This window comes from Lemur catta, chromosome 5 (genome assembly GCF_020740605.2).
Source record: "Lemur catta isolate mLemCat1 chromosome 5, mLemCat1.pri, whole genome shotgun sequence".
NCBI classification, from domain to species: Eukaryota; Metazoa; Chordata; class Mammalia; order Primates; family Lemuridae; genus Lemur; species Lemur catta.
The window spans coordinates 85,931,521-85,953,625 of NC_059132.1; the positions used below are offsets into that span (position 1 = coordinate 85,931,521).

Here is a 22,105-nt window from a genome sequence, read left to right on the forward strand (position 1 = left end):
TGTTCCTGGAAAACCAAAAGTATTAACTCTCTTATAGATCAAGAGAGGTACTAGTAGTGAAAATGTCTTTGCCTTCAGGCAAATAGTATAGTAGGGAAGTAACTTGTACAAGGTAGGAAGAGCAGTATGGGTTTTAAAAAAATTAATAAAAAGTCACTATCAGTGTATCACTTTCATGCATATGTTACTACTATCAGAAACGGTAGGACTACATACTTCTGTATAGGCTTTCTAATATTGCATCCTGTTTGTTTACCCATAAAGTAGTTTGCCCTTAAATGAGAGAGACTGCATGTAAGAGCCTCATTCTCATTGTTGAAATGTACTAGAATTTGTTTTATAAGGTGCTAAAAGAAATGCTTCACTAAATTCTAACCTCTGGTTACTCTGAGCACTTAGAGACTCAAGATAACATTAATATCAGCCACGTACAAGTCTGTACATTTATAGAGTTGATTATTACAGCTTATTTTGTAACTCAAGTTTTGTTTGGAAAATCACGAAGTAGCCTCTTATTTAAAACTTCTACTTTTCTATAACGATGAAAATTATATTAGTAATTCTGTTTATTGAACTTTAGAGTTTATTTTCTAAGTATTAATATTTAAAATAAAAAGGAAAGCTTTAAAAAAATTATATTGGAATTGGGAAGATCTTTCCAAACATGACATAAAATCCAAGAATCATTAAAAACAATAAATTCAACTATATGAAAATAATTGATTTTTATATGGCAAAAAACACAAGAAACTGGAAACATTATTTTCAATTCATATCACTGATAGAGGGCCAATTTCTTAATATAAGGTAATGAGCTAGGAAAAATGTTTTTAATATATTAGTTACGCTGTTAAACGTACATTAAAAGTATGGTGAGATACTATTTTTCACCTATCAGATGGGTAGAAATTTAAAAGTTTGGTAACACTGTTGGCAAGGATAGGAGAAAATAGGTATTATTATATGGTGCTTGCAGAACGGGAAATGGAGTACAGCCTTTACAGAGAAGAATTTGGAAGATATGATCAAAATTTAAAATGTACATACTCTCACAAATATATCTTCACTGGCAAGAAATGGCATATATTGTAGGATATTTATTATAGCATTTTTTGTAATAGTAAAATTTTAGAACACTACATGTCCATCAGAAAGAGATACGCTAAACAAATTATGGTATATTCACAAGTAGAAAACTGCAGCTATTAAGAATGAAGCAAATATATGTGCATCTGTATGTATAAAAAAATATAATGAAGTCCTTAGAACAGTCTTGACAAATAGTAGGCATCCAATACATAATTCTTGATGAGTTGACTGAGTTTTTAAATGGCAAGGTCTAACATACTATGTATAGAATGCATCATTTGTGTTAAAAAAGAATATGTACATATATGCATGTCTGCATAGAGCACAGCAGGGAATATATACAAAAAATGGGCAAGTTGGCACAAGATTTAGGTAGATGGGCAATGTGGGGAGGTAGTAGGCACAGAAACAGAAAAGTAGGAAATAATTTTATGGTCCCTTCTGAATTGTGTAACATGCATTTTTAAACTTTTTGAATTAGTAATTAGTGATAACATAAAATGCTGTGTTTGCAGGGATGAAAATGAACCTGCCAAAATAGAAGATTTGAGCGTTGTTAAACCTGATGGCTGGCTTGATGATGAACCAAAATTTATCCCAGATCCTAACGCTGTAAAACCTGATGATTGGTAAACATTGTTCATCTTCAAATGTCTATTTCCAGAGTTTCTTACTTGTGTTTTTGTTACAGCTTATATGATGGACCTAAGACTTAAGGTTACTGTATTTGTTTTGTTCTAATATCCTAAGGAATGAGGACATGGATGGAGAATGGGAGGCACCTCATATTACTAATCCAGCATGTAAGATTGGGTGTGGTGAGTGGAAACCTCCCATGATAGACAACCCAAAATACAAAGGAGTATGGAGACCTCCAATGATTGATAATCCTAACTACCAGGTAATAACTGCTTGTTCCAATTCCTTAGTATAAAGAATGTGATATTGTCTATTATGTATATATTATAATATCAATAATGTTAACTTTTAGAAGTTTAAGTGTTAAGTTTTAGAAGTTTGTAATCTTAAGAAGTCAAAGAAAATTGACCTCAACTAATTTATATTTAAAAAGTAAAGCATTCTTTATTTAATTTTCCAGGGGAATGAAATTAAAAACTGAAGATAAATCACTTCAGACTATATTCTTCCCTAGTAATCACTTGATGCTCACTGTGGAACAAAGTTCTATTTTAGAAATAAATATAAGAAATGAATTCTGATCAAGCAGACTTACATTGTACATTTTAGTAATTAATGCCTATACTCAGTGAATGTGCTCATGTTTTAGTATTACTAAAATACGGAATTTATTCTAATATCAATCAGACATCTTTTGAGCATTCCTAGCTTTTTATATTAAAAAAGTTCCTATGTTATCTATTTAACCCTCTAGTTTTATCTTTGTAATTATTCACTGATATTTTCTAAGATCATATATCTGCAGTTACATATTGTAATTACTTACTGTAGTTTTCATTCATAGTATTTAACACAAAATGTTATTTTGGTAGTTTTTTTTTTGTTTAATCTCTCTTTCCTTCATTCAACTTTAAACTGCATAATACAGGAACCATGTCTATCTTGATCATCTGGCATAGTGCCTGGCACAGAATTAGATATATGTGATAGTGGAGTGAGTCAGTGAGTGATCATATTGTTGAATTTATTTGATTTGATTGACAGTTTAATTGTTTAAGATCTAATGGAAGTCTCATGTTGAGTAGTTGTTCTGAGGTTTAACCTATGATTAATTAATGCTGCCTATCATGTGTATATGTTAAGTGGAGTGACCCATTTTTACTATACAATGATCTTTCTGATTTGGGCAACTTTAATATCTTGCTTTGAATAACTTTTTATTCCATCTAAAAAACTTGTCTAAAATAGTATCACTTGTGAAATTTAATTACTCAGGTTTCTGTGTGTTTCCTTTTTCACATTGCCTTTTTTCCAGAGTTTAACGTCAGTATTACTCATGGGGAATATCGTATATAGAATAAGAGGAAAGATTTTATTTCCAGTGTATTACTAATGAATTAATATCAGTTAAAGTTTTCTTTTTCTCCAGTTAGTATTGCTAATTTCATTCCACAGAAACTACTTCTTGAACAGCATTTATAATGAAATTATTTTATTTGAAAATGCCTTCAATTATTTTTTCTTCCAGGGAATCTGGAGTCCTCGAAAAATTCCTAATCCAGATTACTTTGAAGATGATCATCCATTTCTTCTGACTTCTTTCCGTGCTCTGGGCTTAGAGCTTTGGTCTATGACCTCTAATATCTACTTTGATAATTTTATTATATGTTCAGAAAAAGAAGTAGCAGATCACTGGGCTGCAGATGGTTGGAGATGGAAAATAATGGTAGCAAGTGCTAATGAGGTATGGTATTGACCAACAGTGGTAGTGATATAACTATGTATAGGAGTATTGAGACCTGGTCCTGGTTATAGGTTATACATATGGCCCCTTTAAAGGTAAAGAAGTGTCTAATAATTACTGAATACCAAGGAAATGTACTTTAAACAAGTTTATGTAGACAGAATATTTAGCTTTATTATATTATGATACAACTTCATTATAACATATGTCATGAACTATATGTGTATATTTAAGTTCTCATTTTATTCATTAAATTATAACAACTTTAATAGGACATAATGCTTATATTATATTTCTAGAAATAAGACTAATATCTTTGTCACATTGCCAATTCAAGGCCTAAGTGATAACATTAATCTAAATATTATTTTTTATTTATTTTAACTACTTTTCACTTAGAGGAGTGCAAAGAATTTTTAAGTTTAACATTATTAAATTGTGTTCCAGTTGTTTCCCCCAAATCTTAACACTGTTTAGAAAAAGTTAAGCTAAATATTTCAACACAATGCATCTTAGAGAATATATCTTTAAAATCAATTGCTTTAAAAAAATTCATACTTTACATTTGGTTTCTTTGGATACTAGCAAAAACCATCAAGAGTAGGTAAAGAGGGATCCTCATTTTGGACCTCTTTTAACTAAAACATTTGATGGTTTTAGATTTTATTTTAATAGAAACAACTTCCTTACTGAGGGTAAAATGTAAAATTTGTTTATATAACGAAGAAAAAACACAATTCTGAAGTATGATTTTAATAAGTTTTTTAAAAGTACAGAATGAATTATCAGAGAGTTGCATTCTTCTAAGTGAACCAGATAATACATCCATGAAAAGTAGTTCTAGCCTGAGATTTGCCAAAAAAGAAAATTGTCATTATTCTTGCTAGTAGACTAGAAGTTTCCACTTTTGTAATGGCATACCTTCTACTACAAAGTCTCATTCAGTGATGCATGCTAATAATTAAATTAAACTTTAGAAAGTACAAGGTGGGGAAATGAAACTTCTTTTTTCTTTTTTTTTTTTTTTTGCTTATAAGTTCATTACATCTTAATATAAAATGCCTGGGTAAAATATGTTTTTCGTAGGTTGCCTTTCCCAATTAAGGTTTGTAAAATTTGTGTTTTTCTGCTTACCTCTTCTGTAGCCTGGTGTGTTTAAACAGTTATTGGCAGCTGCTCAAGGACGCCCGTGGCTTTGGTTGGTTTATCTTGTGACAGCAGGGCTGCCAATAGCATTAATTATTTCATTTTGTTGGCCAAGAAAAGTAAAGGTAAAATTAATTTCCTTCAACTTTTTTTCCTATGAATTGAGCAAGTGATTCTTAAAAGTAACAATCTAAATTTCCTATAATTTTTTACTGATAGTTCACTGTTATCAATTATTGCAAAAAAAACTTTTTTTACAAAAATAGTGCCTTTCTTTTAGTAAAAATAGCTTATGTTAAACTGTCACAGAAAAAATATGAAGACACAGAGTATAAAAAAACTGACATATGTAAACCACAAACAAAGGGACCACTAGAACTAGAAGTGAAGGAAGAGAAAGCAGCCCTGGAGAAACCAGTAGACACAGAAGAGGAAAAAAAACAAAGTGATGGTGAAATTCTTGAAAAAGGTAAAATGGTAACAGTGATTTATAATGGGGACCCTGGGTAAAGTTCATAAAAACAGTATATTATCTCAAAGTAACTAGCTATTGTACTTGCTTATTATCAAATTTGTACATCTGAATGCCCAGGAATATATGACTATGGCAAAGAAGAGTAACAGCCTCTGAGCAGCCACCCTGTTTATAGTTTTTGTTTTCTAGGAAAAAAGAGATTTAAATAATGTTCAGTTGCTTCAGAGCCTCACAGTTCTGAAGCCCATTTGTGAAAGCCTTTTGCAAAGACTTTTCTTGCCTCTGAGAATGTAGAACATGAGATGGAAGGTGCATTATCATGGCCTCTGTAGACGAGGAACAGATATAAGGCAGGTGATTGCAGCGACAAAATCAACACCAAGTCTTCCAGTGGCTGTTGTTTAGCAGATAGTTATCATACAGAATAACTAATCTGATTAATTTCCTGAAAGGACTGCTGCACCTATATCCCTTTCCTACCTATATTAAACTCTTGAAGGTATGTTAGAACTAAAGCCACTTTTTGTTGGCTCTCCACTGAGACCTCCTCACACACACTGAGGGAGGAAATAAAACTATTGATTTGCCAGGCGTCCCAAGCCAAATTCCAGATTGAGCCCTTCACAACTTAAATTGTGTCTCGAAGCATTATTTTTAAATTAGATGATGAAACAGATGACTTAATGCATGTGTGTGCATATATACATTTTTGAGGGTATCTGTACACACATGTATATTTACATATATACATATGTATGTGTGCATACGCACGTGTATGTGTGTATCTATCAGGGTATCTAAAACAAATTATTTAGATTGTAAGTTCTCAGAGCCTTATTTTTGTAACTTCATAGTGCTTAGTATATTGATGTCTTGATCAACCTTATTTAGAGGGTATTTATATATGGCTTTTATTGGAATATTTAAGTATTGGAAGGGCCTTCTTATAGAAGGTACTTTCATATATCCATGTAGTCCCACATTATGGATGTGGAAATATGCAAGAGGAGGTAGAGTTGATGATTTTTCAACTTCCCTTTCCCCAAACCTCATACTTGGTGGGGGAGGAGCATTTATATAGCTCCTAGGACATGTTTTTCTTTTCATAATGATAGTGACAAAGTTGGAGGTTTGGCTAAGTGGAATACAAAGGAGAATCAATAACTGAAAAAAACGCATGATAGTGGCCACAGAGAACAAGCATAAATAAATAGCATATTGAAAATAAAAGATCACCAAAAATTAAGGGAAAGTATTCCCAAAACATGAACATAGGAAAGATGATACAATAATTTTTTGTTTTTTCATATTATGTACAGACTGAATACTTAAGAATTTTTTAAACTTGTCCTTTAACTCAAATATGATTTATTTGTAAAACGTGACGAAATGAGCATTTATAATTAATTTTTTAAAATTTTTGAATGGAAGGAATTGCTTTTAAATATTGGAATTTAAATAAATCCTCTTATTGTATTTAATAGATTTCAGTAGCAAAATTTAATTCATTGAGGATTTGCCTTTAATAAAATCTATATTTTAGAAGAGGAAGGTGAACCTGAGGAAAAGAGTGAAGAAGAAATCGAAATCATACAAGGGCAAGAAGAAGGTAATAAATCAAATAAGTCAGGATCAGAGGATGAGGTAAGCCGCATTTTAACAGAAAATTAAACTAGTTTCTATGTATAATTGTTATCCACAAAGTCATTTCAATAAAAGCAATCTGGTTGTAAAGGAATTCTGGCCCTATTTCCCCCAGCTTTCATAAGAGCTTCTGTATTGTTTTTAAAATGTATCCATAAAGAAGGCAAGAAAATACTATAATTTATATTGTCTTAATGCCTAATAAAACAGTATAGAGTAAGTCTGTCATTTAGAAAACATAAAGATAGAACTGCATCCATAAAAAATTATGACTTTATCATTAAAATATTCTATTGAAAGGTAAAATAAATGGATATATCAATATTTTAAAAATAGTCATTATTACAGTTTTTTTAATAGCTGATGTAAAAACATTCTTATTTCAAAATGTGACAGTAAAATATTGAGACAATATTTCATTCATTGGGTAGTTGAGTACTATCTGCTTAATCTGGTGTTTTTTTCAAATCTTTAATGAATTAGGTTTTCTCCCCTACTTACTGAGTATGTCTGCCGCTTTATGAATCCTGATATAAAATAGAACTTTCCACAATGCCTTTACTAGTCAATTTTACGGAATCATAAATAATCGAGAGTATAATTTAGAGCCAGAGGCTTTCTTTTTTTTTTTCTTTTTTACTCAGCATAAATCAAAAATCTGTGTTCTCTATTTCTCTAGCCCTTTACGAGCTACATCATCTTACCCCATAGAATCACCATCCTAACATATCACATTCTAACTGCTTAGGGTAAAAGTAGAGTTCTGCCTGGCCTATTGCATGTGATGAAATAAATTTTCTATTTTATCTATTCAAAGAAATCTTCCAAATAAATTCGCTATTATTTAAAATGTTTCCTAAAGTTTATTCAGTACACATACCTGGTTACTGGTCTTAACTGCCCCTGAGTTTTTAAAGGGACTTTGGGGGATCATTATCTAGTGTGAATACCCATATTTAGGGAGAGCTGAGTGAAGATAATTTGTGACAGAGCACAGTTTTAAACAGTCACTGTTTCACCTGTGACTTAATTACTTGCAGTCATTTACTTGACTATATATTCTGTTTACATTTTGCTTCACAAAACATTTTGTGTACCTTTAAAAATATCCAATTCCATCTTCCAGTCTTTTAGTCTTCTTATGTATATTCGTCAGTGAGCTAAAGTAAGTCAATTTTTGTATATTATAACCTTGAGAAATAACTTTTATTTTTATACCACATAATACCTTCATAACGATTGATAGAAAATGTATTTTAGAGAATAAGAAATATTTTAATTACTACTATCTACTAGTTACAGGGTATTCCTAAAATAAACATCTTCATGATTCTTCTTCCTAGATGAAAGAAGCAGATGAGAGCACAGGCTCCGGAGATGGGCCAGTAAAGTCAGTACGCAAAAGGAGAGTACGTAAGGACTAAACTATAGTCAAGTATTTTTAATTCTTGAGAGAGATATTTGGCATTCTAAAGTCAGCGTGCCAGAACTGAACTTGAATCAACCTGCATCTGTTTCTAATATCTAGCAACGTTATTCTTTCAGATGTTTATTTTAGTCTTTCTTTTCAGGGATAAAAAACAGTAACTTTGAAGTTACCTGGTCTTTGAATTTAAAATAAAAGTGGCATGTTACATATCAGATTTAAGAGATTAATATCATTAGAAGTTATAGTTTTAGTAGTTTGGAGATAGTTTTGGTTTGTACAGAGCAACATAATATGTAGCAGCTTCACTGCTATTGGAAAAATCAGTTATTGGAATTTCCACTTAAATGGCTCTACTACAATATAACTGGTAGTTCTATAATAAAAATGAGAGTGTGTTCCGTTTTACAGAGCTAAATGCAATAAAGTTTCTGTATGGTTGTTTGATTCTATCAACAATTGAAAGTGTTGTATGTGACCCACATTTACCTAGTTGATGTCAAATTATGGTTATGGTCAGTTTTTCACTTCAATTATAGATTCCTTTAAAGAGGTGTTTTGTTGACAGGTCAACAAAACAGAAATGTCTAAGTGTCATTAGAATTACTGGATATTTTACATGTGAATACAAAGATATAATAGTAGGTTTATCAAAACAAAATAGTGTACAGATTTTTTCAAGCTTTTATAGTTGTTTTATGCCAGAGTGGTTTACCCTATTCACAAAATTTGCTTACATGTCATTGCTCTTGAAAATAAAACTTAAATATTTTTTCTTCTTTAAATTATACCCTGCTTAACAGATAGATTATTATTAAGGAGGATTTAAATTATTTTAATAGATTCTAATGCCTGATGTCAATTCGTCATGCTTTTTTGTATTTTTATCTTGCTTTTTCCTGACAAATTCAAACCTATTTTAAGTCTGTTTTCTTATTTGGCTTCAAAGCTACCTCTAAGGTAGATTGGAGAAACTATTATAATTTCTCCTCCTTTTAAAGCAGTTAGCAAAAGTCACTGGACTACATTATAATGCAGCTATGTTGTTCCATTTATAATATTTTATTTATGAACTTTTTATGTTTGGGTAACAAAAGTTTAGACCATTTGGAAGATGATATAAATCTTTGAGACCACAGAACTACTTGAATACTACTTAGTATTCTAAGTAGTAGTATTCTAAAGAACTTTAGTTGGGTACGATTTTGGATCCCTTTACAGACATATACACTCCATCCTTGGGCAAGCCCCAAATTAAGTTCCCATGCAGCATCTTCCCCAGTAGGTACATTTAGAACTTACGTATAAGGAAAAAAAGTTTCTAGCTTCTGCCTTTACTAAAGGAAGTGAAACATAGTAATACTGTTCACTCCCTATTTCAAAGAGTGACTTGAAAATGCAAATAAGTGCGTTACTCCATTGCTACGTTATGAACTTTCATAAATTGGCGGTAGTTAACCATACTTTGTATTTCTTTAATACTAACTGAACACATCTTGCAAGGACTCTCTCTCTTGCTTTGCATTTGAGATGTCCAAATGTACTAGACATATGGTATAATTCTGGATGAGAATATTTCTGAAAGTAAACCACTACTTCAGGAGATAAAATTCTTTCTTAATTTAATGAAAACCTTCTTGCCTGACAAGTGTCTTGTATGTGAGCACTTTTTCTGAAGACTAATTAAAGCTGCTTTTTTTTTTCTTGGTTGCACATTCATTTTAACTTTAACATTTGGTTAAACTCCATGAGCTTGCAGTGGTAAAATTTGAGCAACCAATTTTGCCAAGTCACTGCTAATTCTTGTGCACACATGCCTCTGTGGATGTACCATGGCTGATAGGTTTAACCAAAACTTAAACTCTAATGAATAACCTGTGCTGGATCCATGCAGTAGAAAAGGCATAGAATCTTTCTTAATAATCAAAAAGCTTTTTCCTTTTACTCCTTACTCTGACTTTATTGTTTAAAATGACTTAAATTTTATCCTTTTCTCTAATAAAGGAGAAAAACAAGTGTTTTTCTCTTACTTTAGTTGGCCTTTCTAGAAGCTTTTTAACTTGACTAGGCTAAAGTAACTTCCTTTTTCTTAACTATGTTTTCCAGATAGCCTTGATTCGTTGATCATTTCTCTAGGAAAGCATCATGTTACTAGAGTTAGTACTCTTTTTGAAGAGTCAGTCCATATTTGGATAAGGCACATGATGGAACTGCTTACATGTTAAAATGAACCACACTAGTGATGAATTTAATGTACTTTAATAATTTAGAATTCTAGTTCAAAAGTGGTCTCATATTCAGTGAAAACTATGCAGAATAGTTAAAACATAAATATATTACACTCTAGGTACCGTGAACAGTTTTTGATTCTTTTTCAATTATGGCCATATATTTTAACTTTAGCAGGATTTAGAGATGAAATATCAGAAGGCTAAAGTAAGATAACTACTTAAATCTTTTTATATCAATGATTTATTAAAACAATGGCATTTCTACATAAACGATACATATTGTACGTATGTATCTCCACAGTGTGACAGCTAGGAGGAATTTAGGAAATAAAAATTATCCCTAATCTGACAGGCCAATTGAGGCAGGTTGATGGGGAAGAAAATGCATTTGACAATACATTTGGAGCTTTTGTGCCTAGGCATCCAAATGCATGGAAGAGTAAGGGTAGTTTTAGAGAAGGGTGATCAAGGGTAGGGACTGCCTCTGAAACTGAGTTAGTAGGATTCTTGCTAAAACTGGATTAGGCAGGCCAAAGGCAGGACTCAAGAATAAGGCCTAGTCAAAAAGAGGGCTCAGAGGAGTCTAAAATTTGGTTGAGAGTCTTTGTCAGGAATTGGACACAGTCCTTGTGCACTGTTTACCACTGATAGGTCTCCCAAGAGCATTCCATATTGCTTTGAATCTGAGTAAACATTTCCCTTTATTCCATTTTCCAAATTGAGGGTTATTTGGCTATCCTCTCCCCACTACAGCATTACAAATGGGCAGGAGCAAGAGTGAGAGCAAAAAAATTGACTAACAGTTTAGAGGTTATCAGACTATTAGAAGCCACACCCAAATTGATGGACCTTAATGAGATCCTAGATCCTGGATCTTGAGCTGAAATCAGTAACTGGATGAGGAGAGGTAGAGAATGTTCTATGTGTGGTAAGAAGATCGTGCACAAATAGTAGTAAGAGAAGAAAGCTGTGGCTGAGGCTGCTAGTAGCCACCAAAATCCTTTATCTGCTTCCATAGTAATGGAGTGCAGCTGGAATATGGCTTCCCAGCCAGGGACTACATTTCTCAGCTACTCTCGTAACTAAGTCTCCACACCATTGGACAGTGAGAGATCTGAGCCATTTCTAGGCCCAGCCCATAAAACCTTGCATGTGGGCACTTCCATGTTCTTTTTCTTCAAATTAAAATGGTGATAACAAGAGTGACTTGGAAGCCATGATTGAAATCAGCAGAGCCATCCTCAACCCAAGTCCCTGAATAATTGTGTGGAACAAAGCCTGCTAGCCTGTAATGCTGACCTCAGAACCACTGGTGGGAGAGAAACTCCTGTATTATACGTGCTTTATCACTGGGTCTCTTGTTGTTGTGGTAGCTCAGCCTAACCCTAAAAAATATAACTTCCTTTTCCCTGGAGATCTTGGATCCTTTTCTTTGAATGCTTTGCTTTTATTTTTTAAATTAATGTATAATATCCTATAATATTTGTATTGATAACCTGTAATATTTATATTGATAAAAATATTATTCCCCTAGATATTAACTAGGTACTTAGATATGGTATTTATCCTGTGGCAATAAACAACCATGGATACACCACACCTATACATACCCCATGTACTATATCAAAACACACACAATCTCTGAAACAGCCTTTTATTAAACAGCAAAGCAGAACTGCAACAGTTTAAATGTATGTAAATTAGGTCACAAAAGGGATGCAAAATGTTTGCAGTGTGACTATTGTATATTCATACAGCTAAAGTCATTCATCAACTCTTACACCAATATATAAGATTATTCTATGATTAAAAGTAGCCCGAGTCTAGTAACCATAAGCTATATTAGTGGATCTCTTTTCCTATTATAACATTTTAGCATTACTTCTGATAATGATTCCCTTACCAAATGGAATCTACAAACTAAACTTTTAAAAATTGTTACAGGATGACTAAAACTGCAAACCAAGTAGTGGAACTTATAGAAAATTCTGGGAGAACAAGTGAGATAAAATATTGAACAAGATTATCAATTAGTATACATGTAAAACTCTCTCGTTTTATTCATGAATCTGATAGTAATATCCTCTTAGGGAATTTTGCAAAAGTTGATCTTCTGGGGAAAAATAAACCTTGAGACCAAACTCCTTGTAACTATTCTCTTCCAGATGTGGCTTACATAAGGGTAGTCAAATTTAATCCACTTTCACATATGTTTCCCAGAAGATCTACTTTGTGCCAGAGAAAATACAAACCTGGAGTGAAAACACTGAGTTGGTTACTACTGTTTACCAAGTACTTTTCCACCCTATTTCTATTTTTCCTCAAGGTTTTCTATTTTAAACACACACACAATCAGAACTCATATCCAGATACCAAGTGGGTTATTTTGTGAAAAACAAAATTTTTAACAACAAACTTTCCCAAGTTGACAGTTCACTTTCAAAGAAAAGTATTCATTTTTATAGCCTCCATCTGTTTTCAATTGATTTGAGAGAAACAAGCAATCCTATCTTAATACTAAATATCACAAATGACAAGCCCTAGCTGAGAACGTATCTCATTTTGGTTAAGTTTCAACAACTAAAATTCAGGTTACTCTCAGAGATTATTTTTAACTATTAAAATTCTTTTACAAACATGAAACCGACTTTTTCATTAGGAGAAGGGAACTAGTAAGGAAGAAGCAAATGGAGAAGAGGCACAAAATGGTGGACAGGGTACATAAAGCTGTGCATTCAGTACATGATTTTGGTCACTTTGTCACAACATGGTGATTATTTTCTTGTATATCTAACTAAGCATATAATAAAAGACAGTGCTAAACCTACAAATCAAAACAAATTCAATAAAACATTCATCTTTAAGTTTCATAAATATATGCAATTCTAATTATAAAGTCTCTACAATACATTTGCACGTTTTCATAGACTAACATAATTCACAAACTCATAGAAGTCTCCTGTTATTGTTAATTTTGCCTACATCTGACATTATCTTCATAAATATCCAATGAAACCACAAACAAAGGTACTGTAACTTTTGGAATCTATCCAAGTTTTAAAGAAAAAAAGATCAGCAGCAATTCCATAAAACAGGCGGGTATTAATCCCTTACTTTCTTTTGCTTTTTGTGTCAGTTGTTTGAAAAACACTAGAAGCTGACATGAGGTTTTCTATATATTGTCCAAGAACTTGGTTTTCTGATTTTAGCTTCAAATTTTCTTCTTTAACTGCATCTACTCTTGCAGAGAGATCTATATAAAAAATAAAAATGCCATTATCTATAAAATGATGGCAATGATTCCATATTACAAAATGTTTAAGATTCCATTCTTAAAAGAGACAACACAATCCTTAAAGTTTAAGGATTCAGATTACTTTAGAGAAGTTATGGCAAAGTAAACAGTGCAAATCCATAGACAATAATTTCTAAAAAGAGATTTCACGTTAGACTAAATGTTATTCTTTGTAAAAAAAAACATTTATATTGAGGAGTTAATTCTTAAAACAGTTAATTATAAAAAAAAAAACAGACTTTGTAAAACAAATTCTGGTTTATATCTTATCAACATAAAACCATAATGTCTTTACTAGAAATGTTTAAGATACATATATAGTAGCTTAACATAACTGAATTCATACACATATAAGCAGTTGGTTTCCAAGCAACTGATCAGTTTGTATTTTAACATTAGCAAGAAATTCAAAAGATGAAGTTCTTGATGATCATATAAAAAATTATCTCCATTTACTCATTTAACCAATATATCTTAGGTGCCCTGTAGGAGCCAGGCACTGTTCTAGAAGAGTAAACGAAACAGGTGCACATGTGTGTTAAGGGGGTACAAGTGTGGGTCAACAGCAAACATTAAATAAGTAAACATACAGTATGTCACACAGTGAGGAGCTGGTATGGAAAGAAAGCAAGAAAGGTAAGGTCACAAAAAGCAGAAGGGAAGTTTCTCCTTTCAGGGTTACCTATTTTAATAAAGGGTATTTGACCAGAGACTTAAAGGAAGTGAGAGAATGAGACATATAGATATAAAACTAAGGGAAGAAGATTCAAGCAGAGGAGAACAGCAACGGCAAAGACCCTGAGTCAAGCATGCTTGGCATGCTGAAAGAGCGGCAAGAAGCTCAGAGTCTGAGGTGGAATGTGTGAGGCAGAGAGTGTGACCTGACTCTGAAAGGTAAAGGGAAGTCACAGATGGTTATTAACTCTGTAAAACGGCAAGCCATTGGAGGATTCTGAATGACATGATCTGCTCGCTCTGGTGTCAAAAACACAAAAAAACACAACCTCTTAATTTCTTTAAAGACCAAAAGATGTTTCAGTGGTAGTATTAATTTTATGCAAAACATTGGAAAATAAAAAAAACTTAATTCTCCTTAATCTCCAAGGCTAATACATTGTTTTAACATACTTTAAAATAATCTGTATTAAAGTGAACTTAGTAACACATTGCAGGGACTTAAAAGGGGGTCATATACTAAATAGCATTATGTTAGACATAAAGAGGGAAGCATAAGAACATTATTTGAATTTCTTATTGAAGTGTATTTGTTCTTTAAAACCACCAGCCAAATCTACAGGCAGGAACAGAAACAAAAAAAAATATATAGTGAAATGGACTTTGAAGTTTATACTTTTAAAAATTATACACTTAAACTGAAATTAAAAAAAAAATTATACACTTAAAAAACAAAATTTAGCAACATAAATGCTTATAACTTCAATTAACTGGATGTCATTCAAGGAAACTACAAAATGCAAGCTAACCTTCCAGTGTATGTTGGAGTTCCAACACTTGATTAATAAGTCGTGTTTTTTCCTCCAGTTCCACCTGATTTTCAGCATCAACTGCTGTAACATAAAGGTTCAAATTTACTATTAATTAACATTAGGTACCATTTATGTAGTATAGCACTTAAAAATCTGCAAAATGTTCTGTATGCATTCTTACTTGACTTATACAAGAGCCCTGTGAAGTAAAAAGCTATTTCCCCAAATTGCAGATGAGGACACAGAGGTAAAGATAAAATTGACTTGACAATCTTTCACAGTCAAGGAATGGAAGCTGCCTTCCATTTAGATCCTTTCTAAAACTAGACAAGAGATAGGTAAGTAAATTAGCCAAGATCCAAGCCTTCTAAATATTGTTTCTCTGCTCTTTCCACTGATTAATAAAGCAAAAGCATCCACAAAACCAGAACATACAAACAAGAAAATAAGAACATACCATCCATGTCAGCATTCATCATCTTGGGTAACAAACTTTTGGGCCTTGGATACAAAATCCTTGATGAATGGTCTAAATAAGAAAAAGTCAGAAACATAGACACACACAGCAGTAAAATATGTCTGTTTTTCAAAAGATGACGATTTAGTCAAATATGACCCAGTAGGACTCCTTTTATTTGCTTTAATGTTTCTAAGAATAAAATAAATACCTAGTGGGCAAATAAGCAAAGGATACAAATAGTTTACAAAGAGAAGTATTAAGTAGACAAGAGAAAATGTTCAGCTTCTTGGTAATCAAAAAATATATACAATTAAATACCACTGTGTATTTATTAAATTATTCTTTTAGGTAAGATAATGATCAATGCTAGCAAAGAATTATGAAAAAACAAATACACAAATATTGGACGCAAGTTTTAAATATGTAATCTTTTTGGAAAGCAGTATAATAAAAAACAAAATTCATAAAAACATTTAAATCTTTTTTACTAATTATTTTAGTCTTAGAAATTTAACCTAAAGGACAATTACAAAAAAGGGGAAAGTTACAGACATAAAAATCTTCACTTCAACCTTATTTACAGCCCAGTAAATCAGAAACAACATAACTGTCCATTCAGAGTCTGGAAAATTACGTTGTAACTTCTAATGGATTGGCTACTAAAATAATTGTGATGACAACAACAACATGGAAGAATGCTTATAAAATTGTATTCACTGATGTAAATTATGTAAAATGTAGATAAATATGGATAAAGAGAACACAGCAAAATGGAAAAAGCTCTGACATAAGGATGCTGGCATGGATGAAGATAAAGCTTTTAAAAATATTCTTTATTAAAGTATTACTTTATATATTGCTTAATTTTGTATATATAAAATTCAAAAGAAAAATACTAGACATCTGAAACACTAATACGGAATAAATGAAAAATATCCACTTGTCACCTCCTGGTTATGGTTGAGTCAAAATAGGCTAATCTCAATGTAAAGAAATAAATGAATATTAACATTTTATTATTTTGATAAAAGGCTTCAAAATATTAGAGCACAAAATTCCTATGAGACATGTTCTGCTCCACTGCTAACACTCATTTTAAATTCATTGTGCTCAAAATTTATTAAATAATGCTTCCAGACATACTGAAAACAGATTTGTTAACTAATCTGATCTACTACACTGAAGCAACCTAGACCTGTCTTGTCAGTGTTGTTACTCTTTCAGCAAGAATTTATTGAACACCTACTATAACCAAAGAATTGTTATGCCTCTGTATTTCAGACAGCAGATACCAGACCTATTAAACAAGTATGTCTGCATACTGGAACTAGAATCACAATCAAGAGATAACAGTGTATTTTATACATTCCCTCACAGCGTCATTTACACTTCAGATACTAGCATGAACATGGAAATAAAATGTCCAATGTACATGTATAGAAACTCAAGTAAGACATCCATCACTCATTAGTCTGAAAAAAGAAAGATATTAAACATCCCTTAAATAACATTATTAATACATTAACTCCCATGTGAGTTGTATTTAACTCACCCTAGTTTTGAGCCCAGGGCCTCTTGAAGCATATGTAACTCACACATCTCTTCACCTTGGGAGCCACAAGAACTATTTTTCAAGTTGCATATGACTCATGTACAGAAAACAATAAAAAATAACAAATTTTTCATTAAATTGTAAAGGACCATTTTGTTTTCAAAGTTTTTATTCTATTTTTGTAATAAAACACCATGGCCCCAAAGGAAAAGAAAATTTTTTTTCTAGTGTGGCAGTCAGTGTGTTAAAGAATAACTAAGTACAAATGGTATACAATTAACTTAATAATGTTTAATAAACCTACTCCAAGTCTTCAAGCATCATTCCACTGATCTAAGCAGCACTTAATTCTCAGGTTCTCTGCACTTCAGAGAAAGTATGTATCAGTACATCTAGATAAATCCAAACGTACTAAAACATACTAAAAAGTTTTCGGTAATCTATAAATAGATTCTAATTTTTTTTTAAGTTATTCAACCTACTCTAGTATTTGAAGACCATATTTCAAAAATTATTTCTCTCCATTCAATCAACACGTCTCTTTATAACTGAAGAGGAAGAGTGTCAACAGTGAAAACCTGATTAGACATTTCCCTGACAGAAGAGCAAGCCTCTAACAAGGTGCCAGTCACCATCACTTTTCATATACCATTACAACCACTGATCCAGCGAAAGATGAATAGGCAACAGCCAAAGGCAAAAGTAAATGATCTTGGGAATACTCAGCAACAGTAAACTGCAATTTGCTTACTGCCCTTCGATAATTTTTTTTAAAGTACTTCAAATTTCTAATACTCAATGTTTTTAAGAATATGGCTAAAACAGAATTTTCATGATAGCTGAGAAGAGTTATAAGATATACAAGTCAAAGTCACAGATAATCACAAAATCAATACATCTGATTTTGAAATTGGATATAGTGCAGGGAAGGGGCATTTTTCTCTTGCTTATATTTCAGTCTAATATTAAAATTAAACCAAAAAGTCTTCTACAAAGCATAAGTGTTCCAAACTGACCAGTGTAATAGGTAAAGAAAAAGCAGTCAGTTACTGAAATTTTGGCCACATATAACACAAATAACAGAAAATCTATGCATGGCTTACCAACAGTTTGACTTCTTCTGAAAAAGTGAAAGAAAATAAAAAGCAGATAAACAGGGTGAAGGGGGCTTATTACAGGAAAAATTACTCTTGTATTCAAAGTTGAGGCAGAGGCAGGAGCACAAAAGTAGTGCCACAAGAACAGTCCTATAGGACATATCACACAACCTGAGAGCCAATTCACATTATTGTTTATGTAAGATTGTACCCCAAGGGTTGTACAGTGCAAAACCTGTCCAACTACATATGGCATCCCTGTGCAAAAGGGCTCTTTATAAAAGTGGCCTAGAACATTACCTGCTGCCTCTCCACAATAACAAAAGGGTACAATTTTCTTTTATTGTAATGTGATTAAATAAACTGGCCTCAAAATGCTACTACTGTGTATACTCTACTATATTAGTAGATTTAGAGTAATAAACTGATTTATTTTACATATGGGATCAAAAGGTTTATGAGTTCTTTATGTCAAAGTATCTTAGCCATGGATTTTATTTTCTTTCAAAATAGGATCAATCCTCAAACTGCAAAAATGTCTACATTAACACAGTACTGTGTCATAATAGAGATTTAGTACAAGATTGAGTTTGTCAACTATAAAATCCTTACATAAAACCTACAGTTGCTATAACATCAATCAAATTCCATGTCAAGGGTACTCTTAAGAGTTCATTTTCAACTCCTTCTGCTACTATACATAAATGCAAATCTGACAAAAAAGACAGAGAATCCAGACTAAGGCTTCTCAAGTATAGGAAGACTGAAATGAATTTGGGGTGCTGAGGCTGCTCTGCCTATCCTAAATCTGCCTTAGGCCCAAAACAGGTATGGTTTTCTGAGATTCTTCAGCTCTGACCTATGCCTAGGTCAGACCTTTTAAAGCTTTTCTCAAAAACCACAGTGAATTCTGCTGCCTATCTGCATCTAGCCTTGGTTAGTGGAAGAGAATCTTGAATTATTTTTGATAATTTAAGTCCAGGAGCCAGAAGGTATAGAGGGAATAAGGACCAGGAAGTGTGGCAAGCATTAGGACAAGATCCATTTAATTAAATCATCTTTTCCATGCCCACACACCTGTGACCAAAGACTATCATCTCACCAAATATACTTGTACCTTCCTTTGGAGAACCTAATAGTACCACAATATCCCTCTTCTTAAGAGACAGTTTAGCACGGTGATTAAGAATATGGAGTCTGATTATCTGGATTCAAATCCTAGCACTGCGGGGCTGGGCACGGTGGCTCACGCCTGTAATCCTAGCACTCTGGGAGGCCGAGGCGGGTGTATCGCTCAAGGTCAGGAGTTTGAGACCAGCCTGAGCAAGAGTGAGACCTCGTCTCTACTAAAAATAGAAAGAAATTATCTGGCCAACTAAAATATATATAGAAAAAATTAGCTGGGCATGGTGGCACATGCCTGTAGTCCCAGCTACCCGGGAGGCTGAGGCAGTAGGATTGCTTGAGCCCAGAAGTTTGAGGTTGCTGTGAGCTAGGCTGACGCCACGGCACTCACTCTAGCCTGGGCAACAAAGCGAGACTTTGTCTCCAAAAAAAAAAAACAAAACAAAAAACAAATCCTAGCACTGCGATTTTATAAGCTCTGGAATTTTGGGCAAGGTTAACATCTCAGCCTTAGTTTCCTCATCTGTAAAATGGGGATAACAACAATACGTATCTCATGGGTTTGTAGTGAGAATTTAATGGGTTGATACATACAATGCGCTTGCAATAGTACCTAGTACATAGTAGGTATTCAATAAATGTTAGCTATTATCTTCTTTACCTTTTAGCTCTAATTCAGGCCACAAAAAGAATTTTAGAAAAACCATCTGGTCTAGCTGCCTCATTTTACAAATAAAGAAATGAAGGCCAAAGATGAGAAAGGCTTACTGAAGACCACAGAAATAGTTACCGACAGAGCCAAGACTACAGCAAACGTCCAAGGGATTTGCTACCATTCCACCACAGCTATGCCCACACCTGAGACTTGACATTTTGAGACTTTTTTCCAATATCCATCCAATCTCAACCACCCAACTTTTCAGCATCTAAAAGTGATTTCATCATGTCATCCACTTACTAGCAAACTAGTAAGACTGCTAAAATAATGTCTTTGTGCATTAACCTGCTAATGCTTTATATATATTATTTCATCAAAACAATAGAAGGAAAATGCAATTTACAGATATGGACACTGAATCTCAGAAAGACTATGAATATTGCTTCAGGTTTCACGGCTATTGTCTGTACCAAGAATTTGAACCCAGGTCTAACTTCATATGTGATGGAAGAAACTTTAATATGGACCTAATCTAAGTTTGCCAAACATTTTGCAACCCCTGATGTCCAACTCTTTTCGTATTTTTACTAAGCAACTCATGATCAACTTCATTCCCTTCAGGCTGCATCAACTTCAATATGGTTTGTTTGTTCATATCTGTTCAAGTTCTGCTTTGATTTGTTCTGGTTAAATAAATCCAGTTTCAAATTCCACAAGATAAAGGAATTGTTTGGCCACATGAGCATTTAAACAAAAGCTAGATCCTCAGAGAATGGCTAGCTACATTAAGTTTAATTAATGAGGGGTACAGGCACCAGAATACATAGGCACAGCTTTGGGAACACCTGGAAGAGCATCTGTCACTAATACTGTCACATAATACTCCAAGATTGATACATAGTATAACAACAGTCCTGCCTTTCAGGAATGTATCCTTCTACTCCTTTCCAAACCTTACTTGTCAAAACTTGTTAAGTAGGACTCTTGGGAGAAATCGATGAAGAAACAAACCCAGGTGCTGCTTTCAGCTCCTGGAAAAATATTCCATCCCTATTATACCGCTCACGAACCTCCCTCTTCACTTCGGAGTCCTCTCCCACCACCCAGGCTACTGCAGGGCAGCCACAGGCAAGTCCAGGCGTGTCGGGTCCCACCCCACCAAAACGCCCTCCCGCAGTGCAATTCCAGAGCAGGGGGCTGGAAAGGGGCCTCCGACCCATGAGCAAGAGCGTCGGGGAGAAAGCCGCAGGATATCTACGTCAAGGACCGCGAGCGGCCCCTCTCCAAAAGAACCTCTGGGCCTGATAACGGAAAGATGAGAAAAAGAGGTTGCGTAGCGGTTCCGCAGGGAGCCAGGCCTCAGCTGCCCACCAAATGCCCAGGCCCGAGACCGTTCCTCCCCCGGTCCCCCCGTGCGCCAGGCCGCGTCCAGCCCGCCCCGCCCTCCAAGCCCTGGCGGCACCGAGTCCGCAACTCCAGCGGCCTGGGGCCAAGCCCTCGGCTGCCCGGGACGGCCCTCACCTTTCTTTTGAGGCGCCGGGAAGGGGAGGGATCGGGAGGACACCGCAGGCCGAGACACTTACACCAACTGACACTGGCGGCTCCGCCCTCTCCGCCCATAGAACATGCGCCGTGAGAGTCCCGCCCCGTCCCACCCCGTCGCCCGCCAATCACGACTCAAGAATGCACGCCTGCGCATTAGCTGTCCCCGCCCCAATCGTCCTCTGTCAAAGCACCGTGATCCACCTCTGCATAACAAAAGGGCATGGACACCCAATCAGGATTGAGGACGCTGTGGGAGGGTCCAGGAAGAGCAACAGCCAATGACAGTGCAGAAGCGAAGCGCGTGAAAGCCGGTCGAAGTGAAGCCGCTCGTCGGTCTCTTAAGGAACCTGAAAATTGGAGTCAGAGGTCCAGTGTGGAAAATCAGGAAGGAGGTTGGTATGACCAAACGCTGGGCGAGGAAGAAACTATTCAAATTGAAGAAAAGAGCATTTGCAGACAGAACATAAAGAGAAAGTCAGTGCGATACCGTGG

The 22,105-nt window shown here is 34.1% G+C and overlaps 2 protein-coding genes across 6 annotated transcripts in view; one reads left to right on the forward strand and one right to left on the reverse strand.

Moving 5' to 3' along the window:
- Positions 1-8,615, forward strand: part of CLGN (calmegin) — a 54,164-nt gene extending 45,549 nt beyond the window's left edge. For all 3 annotated transcript variants that reach the window (XM_045552237.1, XM_045552235.1, XM_045552236.1), the window contains exons 9-15: positions 1,605-1,718; positions 1,840-1,990; positions 3,257-3,472; positions 4,618-4,743; positions 4,928-5,087; positions 6,637-6,737; positions 8,081-8,615. In XM_045552237.1, the coding sequence (XP_045408193.1) occupies positions 1,605-1,718; positions 1,840-1,990; positions 3,257-3,472; positions 4,618-4,743; positions 4,928-5,087; positions 6,637-6,737; positions 8,081-8,161 (949 nt within the window). In that variant the 3' untranslated portion in view covers positions 8,162-8,615. The remainder of the gene's footprint in view (positions 1-1,604; positions 1,719-1,839; positions 1,991-3,256; positions 3,473-4,617; positions 4,744-4,927; positions 5,088-6,636; positions 6,738-8,080) is intronic.
- Positions 8,616-12,034: 3,419 nt separating this feature from the next.
- SCOC (short coiled-coil protein) overlaps positions 12,035-22,105 on the reverse strand; it is a 31,793-nt gene continuing 21,722 nt past the window's right edge. The window contains exons 1-4 of one of the 3 annotated variants that reach the window (XM_045552251.1): positions 17,189-17,229; positions 15,634-15,705; positions 15,174-15,257; positions 12,035-13,647 (exon numbers count right to left, since the gene is read on the reverse strand). In XM_045552251.1, coding sequence (XP_045408207.1) covers positions 13,505-13,647; positions 15,174-15,257; positions 15,634-15,655 — 249 coding nt within the window. In that variant the 5' untranslated portion in view covers positions 15,656-15,705; positions 17,189-17,229 and the 3' untranslated portion in view covers positions 12,035-13,504. Of the gene's footprint in view, positions 13,648-15,173; positions 15,258-15,633; positions 15,706-17,188; positions 17,230-22,105 lie in introns of those variants that run through there. The other 2 variants (XM_045552249.1, XM_045552250.1) reach the window with 2 other exon arrangements.